Raw genomic sequence first — 15,258 nt, 5'->3', positions numbered from 1 at the left:
ATCTTTTTACTAGATCTTTTTTTCAGTTGTTTAGGAGTCTAGCGGTCCACTTCAGAAAACTCAGTTTTACAGCAAATATTCTTAGCTCCAAGCTGGGGTGGACTGCAGTGGGGTAGCGAAAATGGAGCTCCACCCCAGAGCACCCAATTTGTGCTCAAAGATGTTGAAAGAAAATGCAGAGCATCTTGCATAATCCACACCCACAGTGTGGTAGTAAAAATTTTGGTAGCCCTTCACAGGTTCCAAGGATCTTTAGAAAAATATATATATTTTTTTCTCAAGATCCTTGGAGCCAGTGAAGGGCTGCCAAAATTTATATATATAAATGTATATATATCCCACTCTCTCTCATGCAAGATCTCCCTCCCTCTGTCTCTCTCTCCCCCTCTCTTTATTTCTATTTCTCTCATACATGCTCTCTCTCCCTCTGTCTCATTCTTTCTCCCTCTCTCTGTCTATATCTGTCCATTCTGGAGTTGGCGGAAATGGAAAACACAATGTTCACCCATTGTTTGGCCTTTGAGGCATTTGTGTATGCTGTTTTTCACCTCCCCCACCCCCAGAAGCATTTTGCAGGCCAAAACCAGGAAAAACTGGCCCTGTTTAGGGATCTCTACGGAGAGGGGCGGCATACAAATCTAATAAATAAATAAAATAAATAAATAGTACAGCAAATATGTGAAAGATGTTTAATTTGCAGAAAAACTAGTAAGCAGCCAAAAACGGGGGGGGGGCGGGCAAGAACGCCTCTCAGACAGCTTCAAAACATTCAAGTAAATTACAGGACAGTATGTACAGTATATTGAAGTGCCACCTATAGGCCAATTAAAATATATTTTCGTTTTAGTGGATCATCTATTCTAACAGGATGGATAGAAGCATCCCCTACTAGTCCCAAGGCTACTGCATCAGCTGTATCAAATAGGAGATTGTAATATGATAAAGACTTGGAGGAAGGAAAAGCTCCAGCTGAATTGGGATGGACCATTCCAGGTCCATTGCTGACAATGGAGGCTGCAGTACAAATGAGAAAGAATAGAATAGAATAGAATAGATTTTTTTATTTTATTGGCCAAGTGTGATTGGACGCACAAGGAATTTGTCTTGGTGCATATGCTCTCAACGTACATAAAAGAAAAAGATACATTTGTCAAGAATCATGTGATACAACACTTAATGATTGTCATAGGGGTCAAATAAGCAATGAAGAAGCAATATTAATAAAAATCTTAGGATATACGCAACAAGTTACTGTCATACTGTCAACATGGGAGGAAATGGGTGATAGGAATGATGAGAAAAACTAGTAGAATAGAAGTGCAGATTTAGTAGAAAGTCTGACAGTTTTGAGGGAATTATTTGTTTAGTAGAGTGATGGCGTTCGGGAAAAAACTGTTCTTGTGTCTAGTTGTCTTGGTGTGCAGTACTCTGTAGCGACGTTTTGAGGGTAGGAGTTGAAACAATTTGTGTCCAGGATGCGAGGGGTCAGTAAATATTTTCCCCGCCCTCTTTTTGACTCGTGCAGTATACAGGTCCTCAATGGAAGGCAGATTGGCAGCAATTGTTTTTTCTGCAATTCTGATTATCCTCTGAAGTCTGTGTCGGTCCTGTTGGGTTGCAGCACCAAACCAGACAGTTATAGAGGTGCAGATGACAGACTCAATGATTCCTCTGTAGAACTGAATCAGCAGCTCCTTGGGCAGTTTGAGCTTCCTGAGCTGGCGCAGAAAGAACTGGACGTATTACACTCCTGGTTCCAAACACCCCACAGAGGGGCAATTTGATTTTCAATGGGGGCAATTGGAGCCTTGTTGAAACCAAGTTAATTGCCTTTTATGCTTTCTCTGCATGTGTAGAGTTCACTTTTTGAATAGTAAGAATGATATGTCATGAGGCTGGGCTATCAGGGTTTTAGAGATGCTTGGGTGGGGCATGGCCAAAAAAAGGTTGGGAATCACTGTATTATACCAAACTCAAAGGACTAGTGAGTGCACCAGACTCCCAGTGGACATTAGTGGACATTTCTACCCAACCACCCCCATTCCCAAAAGGGCACATTCCTTTCGTTTATTCGCCTCTTCTGGCAAACGAAGCTTGAGGCTCAGCTCCAAGGACAATGGATGCCCTCTTGGACACCTGAAAGAAAAGGCTTGAGATGGAACCTTAGAGAGAAAAGCTATCCATGAGCTCCATGGGAGTCAAATGGGACTTGATGGCACTTAAGAAAGCACAGAATCAATTTTCAAATGCTTTATGGCAGGACGAGCATATAAGTCTCGCCTTATGGCACTAGATGGCGCGCTACAACACTCGGTACAGCGGCGACTGAGCTATTCTAGGGAAGTGGGAGAAGCTGAATTGATCCGGTTGAAACGACAGAGTAGTGGATTGCTAGAAAGGATGTATAGAAACGAGGATGGGAAGTGCAGAGAAACTTCCTCTTCCGGCTAACCGACGGGAGGAAGATGGCGTCGGCGGAACCTCTTGTGCAGTTTCAAGAGTCGAAGCGGCTGCCGGGAGGTGAGTGGAGGGCAGGTCGGAGGAGAAGCCGGGAGCAAGTCGGGCCCTTTGGGTTCCTCCATGGCGTAGATGCAGAGGAAACAACGAGGCTGAGCCCGGTTGGCTCCCTTCCCAAATTTTATTCCTTTGGGATTGCACGATTTAAAACTGCTGCCTGTGATTTTCTGCTGGGAGATTTAAAAATAATATTTATTTAAGGTTTCTTAAATACCCATTTTAAACAGCAGCTTTCACGTGTTGATTTCTTGTGATTTTGTTTACCTGTTGTTTTTCTGGGAACGGAGGATCTTCATTGGCAAAACTGATGCTTTATATCTTGAATAAGAGTTGAGCAACATTTAATCTATTAGTGTCCACCCCCCCCCCCCTTTCTAAACATATATCAAAATTTGAGCACATGCTCTTTGGGGTCTTTTGCACACCCATATATGCATACATTGTCTTCATACATCTATGGGTGTTCATTTCTGTGTTCATATGCCTGTATATATGAGTGTATTTAACCAAGCCAAAAAGTTAAGTTGTAATATTCTACCATACATCTGCTTGAGGAGGGAGCTGGACCAGAAGACCTCCAAGGTCCCTTTCAACTCTACCCTGACTGATTTATGATGGCATTGATGTTTGAACTTGCATCTGTTAGGCTTCTGTATGCCAAATCTCTCATAATTAACATTAGAAGTTAAAATGGAATTTTATTGTTTGTTTTTTCATGCTAATATATGGGATGTTTTTTTTTTTGCTGCCTTCACATGTGCTGCATCCATTTTTAAACATAAATTAAACTAACCCATTTATATTAATCTTACAGAGAGAGAGGATGCCTAGAAAAGCACTCTGGATAACAGAGAATGAGAAACAGCATTAAAGTGCAAAATAAACCATAATTCAAAAATTTTTCCAATTCCTCTGGAAATTGAGGAATTTCCATTGAGGAAGGAAGGAATGACTTGAACAAAACCCATAGGACAGAAGTCAACAACATTTTTTACCTACTGAAGTATCCAAGCATATCAGTGTTGGAAAACCCCCACCGACTGCCTAATGTGGGGAAAAAATAGATTGCAGATCACAGCTAATTCTGCCCAACAGGATCCATCCAGTGAAAAACCATACAAATGTTTGGAGTGCGGCAAAAGCTTTCTCAGAAAATCTTCCTCATGATTCATGGAAGAACCCATACTGGAGAGAAGGCCTACCAGTGCTCCCAATGTGAAAAAAGATTTAGTATTTATTCCAGTCTGGTGAGACACAAGAGGACTCACACTGGGAAGAAGCCCTTTGAATGTCCTATTTGTGGAAAAAGTTTCAATCTGAATTCCAACTTGGTGGTACACCAGAAGACTCACACAGGAGAAAAACCATATGAGTGCCTGGATTGTGGGAAAAGTTTCCATTGGAATTCCAACTTGGTGGTACACCAGAGAACACACACAGGAGAGAAACCATATAAATGTCCTATTTGTGGAAAAAAATTCATTCGGAATTCACGTCTGGCTATACACCAGAGAACTCATACAGGTGAAAAACCATATAGGTGCCTTGATTGTGGGAAACATTTCAGCCAGAGTTCCTACCTAGTGAAACACAAGAGGACTCATACTGGGGAGAAGCTCTTTAAATGTCCTATTTGTAGGAAAAGTTTCGATCAGAATTCCCGCCTGGTAGAACACCAGATGACACACACAGGAGAAAAACCAATTCAGTGCCTGGATTATGGGAAATGTTTCTATGGAAATTCCCACCTGGTGGAACACCAGGCAACACATACTGGAGAAACACCATATAAATGTCCCGTTTGTGGGAAGAGTTTTATTCAGAATTCCTTTTTGTTAAAACACCAGAGAACACACTCAGGAGAAAAACCATATCAGTGCCTGGATTGTGGAAAACATTTCATTCAGCGTTCCGACCTAGTGAAACACCAGAGGACTCACACAGGAGAAAAACCGTATAAGTGCTTGGATTGTGGGAAAAGTTTCCGTTGGAATTCCAGCCTGATGGTGCATCATAGGACACACACAGGGGAGAACCCTTATAAATGTAGTGATTGTGGAAAAGGTTTCAAGCAGAGTTCTGTGCTGGTGATACACCAGAGAATTCACACAGGAGTAAAACCATTTAAATGTTTGGATTGTAGGAAATGTTTCAGTCAGAATTCCCACCTTTTGGCACACCAGAGAACTCACACTGGAGAGAAACCATATCAGTGTCTGGATTGTGGGAAAAGGTTCAGTCAGAGTTCCTATGTACTGAAACACCAGAGGACTCACACAGGAGAAAAAACGTATCAGTGTCTGGATTGTGGGAAAAGCTTCCGTTGGAAATCCCAGCTGGTGAAACACAAGAGGACTCACATGGAACAGAAACCACATGACTGTCCAGATTGTGGGGAAAGTTTCCAGCAGAATTCTAAGCTTGTGAGGCACCAGAGGACTCACACGGGAGAGAAACCATATGAGTGTCCAGATTGTGGGAAAAGGTTCAGTCAAAATTCAAACCTTGTGATACACAGGAGGACTCACACAGGAGAGAAATCACATGAGTGCCCAGATTTTGAGGAAAATTTAAAACAGAGTTCTGAGCTTTTGGTGCACAAGAGGATTCACACAGCACATGAGTGTCCTGAATGTGGGAAAAGATTTAGACAGAATTCCGACTTGATGATACACCAGAGAACTCACACAGGGGAGAAACCCTATGAGTGTCCAGATTGTGGGAAAGATTTTAGTATGAGATCTATCCTTCTAAATCATGTAAGGTTACACACAGGAGAGAAACCATATGAGTGTCCAGATTGTGGGAAAGATTTCAGTAGTAGGTCCAGCCTTGTAAACCATGTAAGGTTACACACAGGGGAGAAACCATTCAAGTGCCCAGATTGTGGGAAAGATTTCAGTAGTAGGTCCAGCCTTGTAAATCATATAAGGTTACACACAGGGGAGAAACCATTCAAGTGTCCAGATTGTGGGAAGTCTTTCACACAAAGTTCCTCTCTTATCGCACACAAGAAATTCCATATGAAGCAAAATGTGATGTGTATAGAGGAATCCGAGTCTATGTAGAGGGGCGGCATACAAATCTAATAAATAAATAAATAAATCTTGAATTTCATTTCTGTCTTTGAAAGACCAGTTGAAAATTAACCATTTTATTTCTTGCTTTATTCTTTTTAGTCAAACATGTCTTACCTTTCCCCCCAGAAAATAAGACAGGGCCTTATATTTTTTTGAATCCCATAATATGACCTTGGTCCTATTATTGGGAGAGTTGTTATTAATTTGGGAGTGCAGTAGGCAGCGAGAGAGGGGCTGGATGTCCCATCCCCCTCCACCTCCCCTTGTTCTTGGCACTGGCTGAGCAGCTAGCCTGCCACCACTGCCTTGTGAACCAGCACTCTGCAAGGTGTGTTCTGCTGTTCTATGCAGGAACTGCAGGATTGTCGTGAGCTTCATCATACAGCGCTTCTGGGGTTCTGCTGCCCGTTGTGCATTCAATGACACAAACCTTGCAGAGTCCTGCTCTACAAGGCAGTGGCGGTGAGGTGACGAGTCTCACAGAGACTCATTTCTGGCAGGTGGGATGTGTTGTGCTGTGGGTCGCACATCCTACCTGACATTTGTAGCTCCATCACATTGGATTGCAACTGCAATTTGTGCTAGGGCTTCAATCCTGAAGCTGTTTGGAAAATCTTCAAGGATGCTTCAAGGAGTCTAAGGAGAGGGGCGGCATACTAATCTAATAAATAAATAAATTTATTTATTTTTATTTATTAGATTTGTATGCCGCCCCTCTCCGAAGACTTGGGGCGGCTCACAACAGTAATAAAAACAATATAGTAGTGGAACAAATCTAATATTAAAAAAACATATATATCCCTATCATTATTTAAAAAAACAAACAGTATATTCATATCAAACATAAAACAAAGTAAAGGCTGGAGGAAAGGTGTCTCAACTCCCCCATGCCTGGCGGTATAAGTGAGTCTTGAGTAGTTTACGGAAGACAGGGAGGGTGGGGGCAGTTCTAATCTCCGGGGAGAGTTGGTTCCAGAGGGCCGGGGCCGCCACAGAGAAGGCTCTTCCCCTGGGGCCCACCAAACGACATTGTTTAGTCGACAGGGCCCGGAGAAGGCCAACTCTATGAGACCTTATCGGTCGCTGGGATTTGGGCGGTAGCAGGCGGTTCCGGACGTACTCTGGTCCAATGCCATTATAAATAAATGTTATAACAAGGTTGGTTGGAGATGTGGGAACAGGAGGAGGGAATAGGGATAGTTGGGGATCTGTAGCCAAAAATAAATTTCATTCTCCTGGCAACCAAGGATGTTCTCACCAGCTGCTGGGGAGGCCTGGACTGAAACCAGCTGGACTTGGGACTGTGACCTGGTTGGGCCCTGTGATGGACATGTGGAGGGGTGGTGATGGAAGAATTTTGATTTTTAATTTGGGTGGGGAAAATCTCGGGATCTTCAGAGTCAGATTTTCACTAGATGTGCCAATATGAAATGCTAATAAATCTGGATTTTGAGGAGCAGCTTGGCCTCAGAGTTTTGATTGTGTTTGGTCTGTTACTTGGATCCCTGGCGAGCTACTTTTATGGAGTTTCTAGTTTTTCTTTTAAAATGTTTTGCTTCTCATCCAAGAAACTTCTTTCGCTCTGACTGGATGGATTGTTATTCTTGCAGGCAGCTGGTCATTTGCATTCTTTCAGAAAGTCTTTGAGACCATCCAGAGGTGGGTTTCTCCCAGTTCAGACTGGTTTGCCCAAACCAGTAGTGGCCTGCTGATGATGTCAGGATGAGGTCACCAATCTGGATCAGTTGGTGCCAGTCCATGGCTGCTGCCATATTTTTTAAAAAAACATTTTTTTTCCTTCTGATCATGCGCAGAAGCCAAGTTCTGGCACTGTCCATGCAGTTGCCATCGGTTTTTTGCCATGCGGCATGGGAGGAAGTGAATCGGTAGCGAGGTATGTTAGAACCCACCCCTGCTTCCGGGTCCCCCCTGCTCCTCCTTTGGCTCCCATGGGGCTGTGGGAAGGTTTGCTAGGCCCAAAAGTGATTGGGGGTGGCCTTCCAGGGAGAAAGAAAGAAACTCTCACTGGGGATCCCCACATGTATGGAGTTTGAGTTGAGAGTTTATTGCAAGTGGCTGCTAAGCTCTCCTTGCTCATATTAAGCAAATCAACAATGGAGCTCTAAGAATGCTAGATCAGTGTTTTTCAACCAGTGTGCCGTGGCACACTAGTGTGCCGCGAAACATGGTCAGGTGTGCCGTGAAGAAGGAAGCTCAGGTTCCGGTCTTGCAACTTTTTGCTGAGAAAGAGAGAGTGAGAGAGAGAAAGAGAGAAAGAAAGAAAGCAAGAGAGAAAGAGAAAGCAAGAGAGAGAGAGAAAGAAATAGAGAAAAGGAGAGGAAGAGAGAGAAATGAGCAAAATGGGGAGGAAAAAATAAATGAGAAAATGATTGAGACAGAGAATGAGAGAAAGAGAGAGAGAAGTGACTCTTGATTTAAAGCATATGATAAAAAGCACCCAAAGAATAAGAGAGAAACCCCCCTCCCCAGCCCTCACCTGTTTTTGGAAATGGTTCAACAGTGTGTATATACACATACAGGGGTGGGGAGGAGACGGATGGAAAAAGAGAGGAGAGTGTCTTAGGGTGTCATTTTGTGTCATTTTGATTGGTGGTGTGCCCCAGGATTTTAAAATGTAAAAATGTGCCGTGGCTCAAAAAAGCTTGAAAATCACTGTGCTAGATGATCAATGGGCATGTTCTCAGTTTGAAAATGTCTCTCTCCCACCCCACTCCAGTTACTAAAGATCTGGGATTTTCACAGGAAGGCAGAAAGGGAAGGAGGGCGAAAGAGAAGAAAGAAAGAAAGAAAATAAGAGGAAGGAAGAGAGAGAGAAAGGAAGAAGGGGAAGGAAGCACCACAAACCCTGCCCTTGACGTGGCTTCAGAAGACACTTTGAAACAGCACAGCAATTTAGGGCTGAAATATCTCAGAGTTCATCTAGTCCAACCCCGTTTTGCAGCAGGAAATCTTAACATTATCTGGATTATTTTGGTGCCTCTAACAGGAACATTTCCAGAAAGGAGAATGGGTTTAAGGCTTTGATGTGGAGGAAGGCAGAATTAGTCCTTAACTTATGACCACAATTGAGCCCAAAATTTTGGTTGCTAAGCAAGATGTTGTTAAGTGAGTTTCATCACATTTTACTCAATCCATGACATTTTCTGGCTCTAACAATGATCTGCAAACAAAGGAAGAATATCTGAAGGCACGTGTAATGTTCTAATGTACAAAAATTATGTCTAAATGTGTGGCAGAAAATGGACTCTGGATGTTTTTCCAAGCACAATGAGTGAGGTTGAATGTGTAGGGTTTTGTGTAGTTTTAGAAGAAGTGTGTGTGTGTACACGGACATACAGTATAGATAGTAGATAATGTGTCTTTTTGTGTGCCTATGTACAATCGGTACGGAAAGTATTCAGACCCCTTAAAATTTTTCACTCTTGCATTGCAGCCATTTGGTAAAAGCAAAAAAGTTCATTTTATTTCTCATTAATATACACTCAGCACCCCCATCTTGACAGGAAACACCCCCCCCCGAAATGTAGATTGATTTTTTTTTGCAAACTTAAGAAAAAAGAAAAAAAATTGTTCCAGGATCTGAGATCTGCCGGGTATTATTACAGTACTTTGCTCATGTATTGGTCAGCAAGCGTAGACCTTTATAAACAGCGCATAGAAAGCAAGCGTGTGGCATAAAGCAGTGTTTCCCAACCTTGGCAACTTGAAGAAATTTGGACTTCAACTCCCAGAATTCCCCAGCCAGCAAATGCTGGCTTGGGAATTTTGGGAGTTGAAGTCCAAATTTCTTCAAGTTGCCAAGGTTGGGAAACACTGGCATAAAGGACGTCTGCTGCTCTTCCGACAATGGCCATCCCTCACATGGAGCCTTGCCGCTCACCCAGCATCACCACTCCCCCTGGCCGTGAGCGGAGAGTATGATTCTGCGGCTGCAGTTTGATGCCCGCTGGTCGCCTATCCTCCATGCACACTTTTCCTCACTGCCTCCATGACTGCTGGCACACTCGCCATCACTGCTCAGCAGGTAGGACTCGAGCATGCCTCCTAGGCTCTGAAAATTCAATGCAATTTATTAGATTTGTATGCCGCCCCTCTCCGTAGACTCAGAGCAGCTCACAACGGTAATAACACAGTATACAGTGTTCCCTCGATTTTCGGGGGGGGGGGATGCGTTCCGAGACCGCCCATGAAAGTCGAATTTCCGCGAAGTAGAGATGCGGAAGTAAATACACTATTTTTGGCTATGAACAGTATCCCAAGCCTTCCCTTAACACTTTATACCCCTAAATTACAATTTTCCATTCCCCTAGCAACCATTTAGATTATTACTCACCATGTTTATTAAAGTTTATTTTAAAAAATTTCATTAAAGACAGATGAAAGTTTGGTGATGACGTAGGACGTCATCGGGTGGGAAAAACCGTGGTATAGGGGGGGGAAACGCGAAGTATTTTTTAATTAATATTTTTGAAAAACTGGTATAGACTTTTCACGAAGTTCGAACCCGTGTAAATCGAGGGAACACTGTATAACGAATCTAATAATTAAAAGTCACTAAAAACCCCTTATTAAAAGAAAACATACACACAACATACCATGAATAAACTGTATAGGCCTGGGGGAGATGTCTCAGTTCCCCCATGCTCGGCGGCAGAGGTGGATTTTAAGAAGTTTGTTTGTTTGTTTGTTTGTTTGTTTGTTTGTGTATGTATGTATGTATTTATTTATTTATTTATTTATTTATTTATTTATTTATTTATTTATTGGATTTGTATGCCGACCCTCTCCGTAGACTCGAGGCGGCTAACAACAGTTTAAAAAGCAGCATATAACAATCCAGTATTAAAATAGTTAAAAACCCTTATTATAAAACCAAACATGCATACAGACATACCATGCATAAAATTGTAAAGGCCTAGGGGGAAAGAGTATCAGTTCCCCCATGCCTGGCGGCAGAAGTGGGTTTATGACAGACAAGTAGGGTGGGGGCAATTCTAATATCCGGGGGGAGCTGGTTCTAGAGGGTCAGGGCCACCACAGAGAAGGCTTTTCCCCTGGGTCCCGCCAGATGACATTGTTTAGTCGACGGGACCCGGAGAAGGCCAACTCTGTGGGACCTAACCGGTAGCTGGGATTCGTGCGGCAGAAGGGAGAGGCAAGAACCCCTGTAGTTTCCAGGCTCCTCTGGTCCTTGCAGTTGAGCTGGGGTAGTGTCTGTCTGGCCGGCTGTGGAACTAGCAAGGGAAGGTGGTTGGCCTCTCATGATGTTCAAACTGCTTTTAAACATTATTTTCAAACTGCATTACAAACTACTGTTATAGGCACAAAGACAATCACGAATCTCAGCGACCAGTGAGGTCCCACAGAGTTGGTCTCCTTAGGGGCCCATCGACCAAACAATGTCAGCTGGCGGGACCTAGGGGAAGAGCCTTCTCTGTGGCGGCCCCAGCCCTCTGGAATCAACTCCCTACGGAGATTCGTACTGTCCCCCACCCTCCTCGCCTCATCTATGCCACCAGGCCTGGGGTTCCTTAGATCTTCCCCCTGACCAATGAATGCTTTAGTTTGATTGTTGAATGAATGATATTGATGTTTTTTTAAATTAGAATTTTAGAAACATAGAAGACTGACGGCAGAAAAAGACCTCATGGTCCATCTAGTCTGCCCTTATACTAATTTTAAAGATTGTGGTTTTTTTAATGTATTAATTGGATTGTTATTGTTGTTTCTTGTTTTTCTGTACATGCTGTGAGCCGCCGCGAGTCGTTGGAGAGGGGCAGCATACAAATCCAATTAAATCTAAATCTAAACCAGGATGCTAAATGTCCAGAAGGGAGTGGAATTATTCTTCCAGCCCTCTCTTGAGTTTGGAAAAGAAATAAGGATGGTTCTCAGGTTATGACAATAATTGGCCCGGAACATCCATTGCTAAGCAAGGTCAGTAAGGGGCGTACATAAGCGCACTAGAGTACCTTCGGTCCCCTGTCCTATAGTCTCTCCTAAATCTCGTATTCTCTACTGCGGTGTTTCCCAACCTTGGCAACTTGAAGATATCTGGACTTCAACTCCCAGAATTCCCCAGCCAGGAATTCTGGGAGTTGAAGTCCAGATATCTTCAAGTTGCCAAGTTTGGGAAACACTGCTCTACTGTATCCTCTATAACCTTCATTGTGTATTATTGTGTATTGGACAAAATAAATAAATAAAATAAATAAATAAAAGCAAGGATGGGTCAGTGGCACCAATAATAAATACTGGGCTTGATAACTGAATTGGGAAGCAAAAGAGAAAATAAAATCCCAGAAGAGACAAGCTGCAGTCCTAACAGGTTTGCTACTTTGCAGAGGCACGTTTTCAGGAATTATCCTGCACACTCCCCCCACCCCACCCCCAAGAGAAAAATGTGGCTGGAAGCAAAGGAGGCACTGTCTCTTTTCCTATTTGCATCTCATTTCTAGCCCACTGCCTCCCCCAAAGGGTCTCATTCCTTCGTTTTGTGGCCGTTTCTGGTAAACGAAGCTGCGGGCTCAGTTCCAGGGACAATGGATGCCTTCTTGGGAGACTTGAAAGAGGCGGTTTGGGATGGAGCCTCAGGTAAAAAAAGCTACCGATGAGCTCGATGGGAGTCGAATAGGACCTAATGTCACACAAACCCGGAAATAGTGTAAACATCTTCAACGCCTTGCATGGATAGGCAGTTGGCTCTTCTATGACTTGTGGACTTCAACTCCCAGAATACCTGAGCCGATCGTGCTACTTCAGGAATTCTGGGAGGTGAAGTCCACAGGTCATAGAAGAGCCAACTCAGCCTACCCCTCCTTTAGGGTAGAACGAGTACGTTATTCCGCCTTGTGTCTCTAGATGGCGCGCTACAGACATACAACACTCGGTAGAGCGGCGACTAGGGAAGGGGGAGAGGCTGAGATTGATCGGGTTGAAATGATAGAGCGGATTGCTAGAGCGGATGTGGAGAGACGAGGAGGTGAAGGGCAGAGGAACGTCATCTTCCGTCTCAGTCACTGGAGGATGATGGCGTCTGTAGAGGCTCTTGTGCAGTTTCAAGGGTGGAAGCAGCTCCACGGAGGTGAGTGGAGGGAAAGGCGGAGGAGAAGCTGGGAACAAGCCAGGCCCTTTGGGTTCCTCCACGGGGCAGATGCAGAAGAAGCAACGAGGGTCAATCGTGTTGGCTGCTGCCACGTATTCTTTCCCTTCCCAAATTTTATTCCTCTGGGGCTGCACGATTTAAAACTGCTGCCTGTGATTTTCTGCTGGGAGATTTAAAAATAATATTTATTTCACGTTTCTTAAACACCCGCCTTAAACAGCAGCTTTGACGTACACTCAATATTACACGGGGCAAAACCCGAACTCAGAACAATCTACATACATATACCCGTGAAAATCTATGAAAACAAATATGTATATATACTGTATATACACATAGTAAAATACATGATGAAGGTTATACAGGAGATACTCATAGTAAAATATATCTATGAAAGAATAGAAAAGAAGATATAGGAATAGAACATATCAATGAAAGAATAGAAGAAGAGATATAGGAATAGAAGACAGGAATAGGAGATATAGGAGAGCAATAGGACGGGACGGAAGGCACTCTAGTGCACTTGTACTCGCCCCTTACTGACCTCTTAGGAATCTGGATAGGTCAACCATAGATAATCTAAGGGTAAAGTGTTGGGGGTTTGGGGATGACACTATGGAGTGACCACTATAGGAATTGACCACTATTTCATCTATTACTGCCCCCTCCCCCCCTTTCTAAACTTAGATCAAATAATTTGAGCGAATTAATTTTTGGAACATTTTGCATACCGAGAGACGCATAAATTGTCTACATACACCCATAGGTGTGTATTTTTGTGCTCATGTGTGGATACATGAGCCTATTTACCAAATTTATTTTATTTTTTAAAATGTCTTTATTAACTTTTACAGAGAACAAAAAATAGAAAAGATAACTTGTAATATGTCAACAGTAATATGGTTATAGATCAGTACTTTTATTATCTATACCATAGAAATCACATAATATTAGATATATTGAGGAGTTAAGAAGAAGAAATAGAGAAAGGAAAGAGTTGGAGAAGGGGGGGGGAGAAATAAAAAAGAAAAGAAATATTGTTGAGAAAGAAAATGGAATAAAGAGGGAGAAAGTATAGGTAGGAAATAGAAAGGAACCAGCAATATGGCTGGTGTATCATATCAATACGACATAAATTTCGAAGGTGTCACTGATATATTTTTCCCCTTCTTATTGCTTTAAGGTTTTCTACTAAGTTTGTTTGGGAGTAAATGTATAAGATCTTCCAATGTTACATATAGGATACATCCGTTATAGTATGATAAATATGATATAATTTTAAATTTTATCGTTCATTAATAAGTTACTTTGTTGGATTATCTTCCTTTTGAATTATTTGCAAGAAAATTTTTTTTTAGCCAATTATACCACTTGTCCCAGACTTGGTAGAAAACTGTATCTTCTCGATTTTGTAATTCCATGGTCAGTTTGGACATTTCTGGTTTATCTTCAGATCGTATAAATCTTTCGCCTTTTATTTACCAAATTTAAATGTACCGGTAATATTATAATACCATACATGTGCTTCAGGAGGGAACTCCGGTAGAAGACCTCCAGGGTCCCTTTCAACTCTACTCTGATTGACTGGTTGAAAAAGAGAATTTATTTTCTTTTTGTCCTTTTTAAAAATTTATATTATTGATACATATCGATGCAGGAATGTTGTAATACATTTCAATTAAAATAGACATATTATTACTCACAATTATTGCATTTAATTTTCAGTGTTTCATATTATTTGCACCTATTCTTTGTTGCCACCCTCCAGTTCTAAATCTTCTTACTCTTTCATATATTTTAATATATTGGTACGAGGCCGAAATAGTGCTATCCTAGTCTCCCTTAATTTTAAAAATTCAGCAAAAACATGTGATACACACACACACACACACACACATATATATGTGTCACCTGTTTTTGTTTTTTTGGGGTGGTTTTTTTTGCTGAATTTGAAAATTAAGGAAGACTAGGATAGATCTATTTCGGCCTTATTTTGGCCTCGTCATATCACATTTTTTGCTGAAGTTTTAAAAATATATATGAAGGTCTGGGAATATTCGCTTCTTTTAAGTCTTTTTATTTCATCTTTGTTTAAGTCTATATTTTCACTATGCATTCTACCTTTTCCTCCCATCTGTACCCATTGCCTAGTTTTAAATCTATCTTTTCTAGCTCCTATCTCTCTTCCTCAGCTATCTTTCTGTTTCTCCCATTCCCATTTTAAATCTCTTATTTTCCTTGTGTTTTAATTCCTTAATCCTTATTGATTTTAATATATTTATATTTATTTATATTTATTTATTTTGTCCAGTACACAATAATATACAATGATGCTTATAGAGATATAGTAGAGAAGATATAGGAGATATAGGAGAGACAATTGGACAGGGGACGAAAGGCAGGCTAGTGCACTTATGTACGCCCCTTATTGACCTCTTAGGAACCTGGAGAGGTCAATCGTGGATAGTCTAAGGGAGAAATGTTGGGGGTTAGGGGTTGACACTACTGAGTCCGGTAATGAGTTCCATGCTTCAA

General features: G+C 42.0%; 1 protein-coding gene across 1 annotated transcript in view; it reads left to right on the top strand.

Annotated features, from left to right (window-relative positions):
• Positions 1 to 2,451: 2,451 nt before the first annotated feature.
• The window catches only part of LOC139163082 (zinc finger protein 585A-like), a 51,927-nt gene continuing 39,120 nt past the window's right edge, over positions 2,452 to 15,258 (top strand). Inside the window, exons 1-2 of the mRNA XM_070744023.1 lie at positions 2,452 to 2,520; positions 3,332 to 4,769. Of these exons, the coding sequence (XP_070600124.1) occupies positions 3,639 to 4,769 (1,131 nt within the window). The 5' untranslated portion in view covers positions 2,452 to 2,520; positions 3,332 to 3,638. The remainder of the gene's footprint in view (positions 2,521 to 3,331; positions 4,770 to 15,258) is intronic.

The sequence above is a fragment of the Erythrolamprus reginae genome, chromosome 2, assembly GCF_031021105.1.
Source record: "Erythrolamprus reginae isolate rEryReg1 chromosome 2, rEryReg1.hap1, whole genome shotgun sequence".
NCBI lineage: Eukaryota > Metazoa > Chordata > Lepidosauria > Squamata > Dipsadidae > Erythrolamprus > Erythrolamprus reginae.
This window is presented reverse-complemented; position numbering and strand designations above follow the sequence as displayed.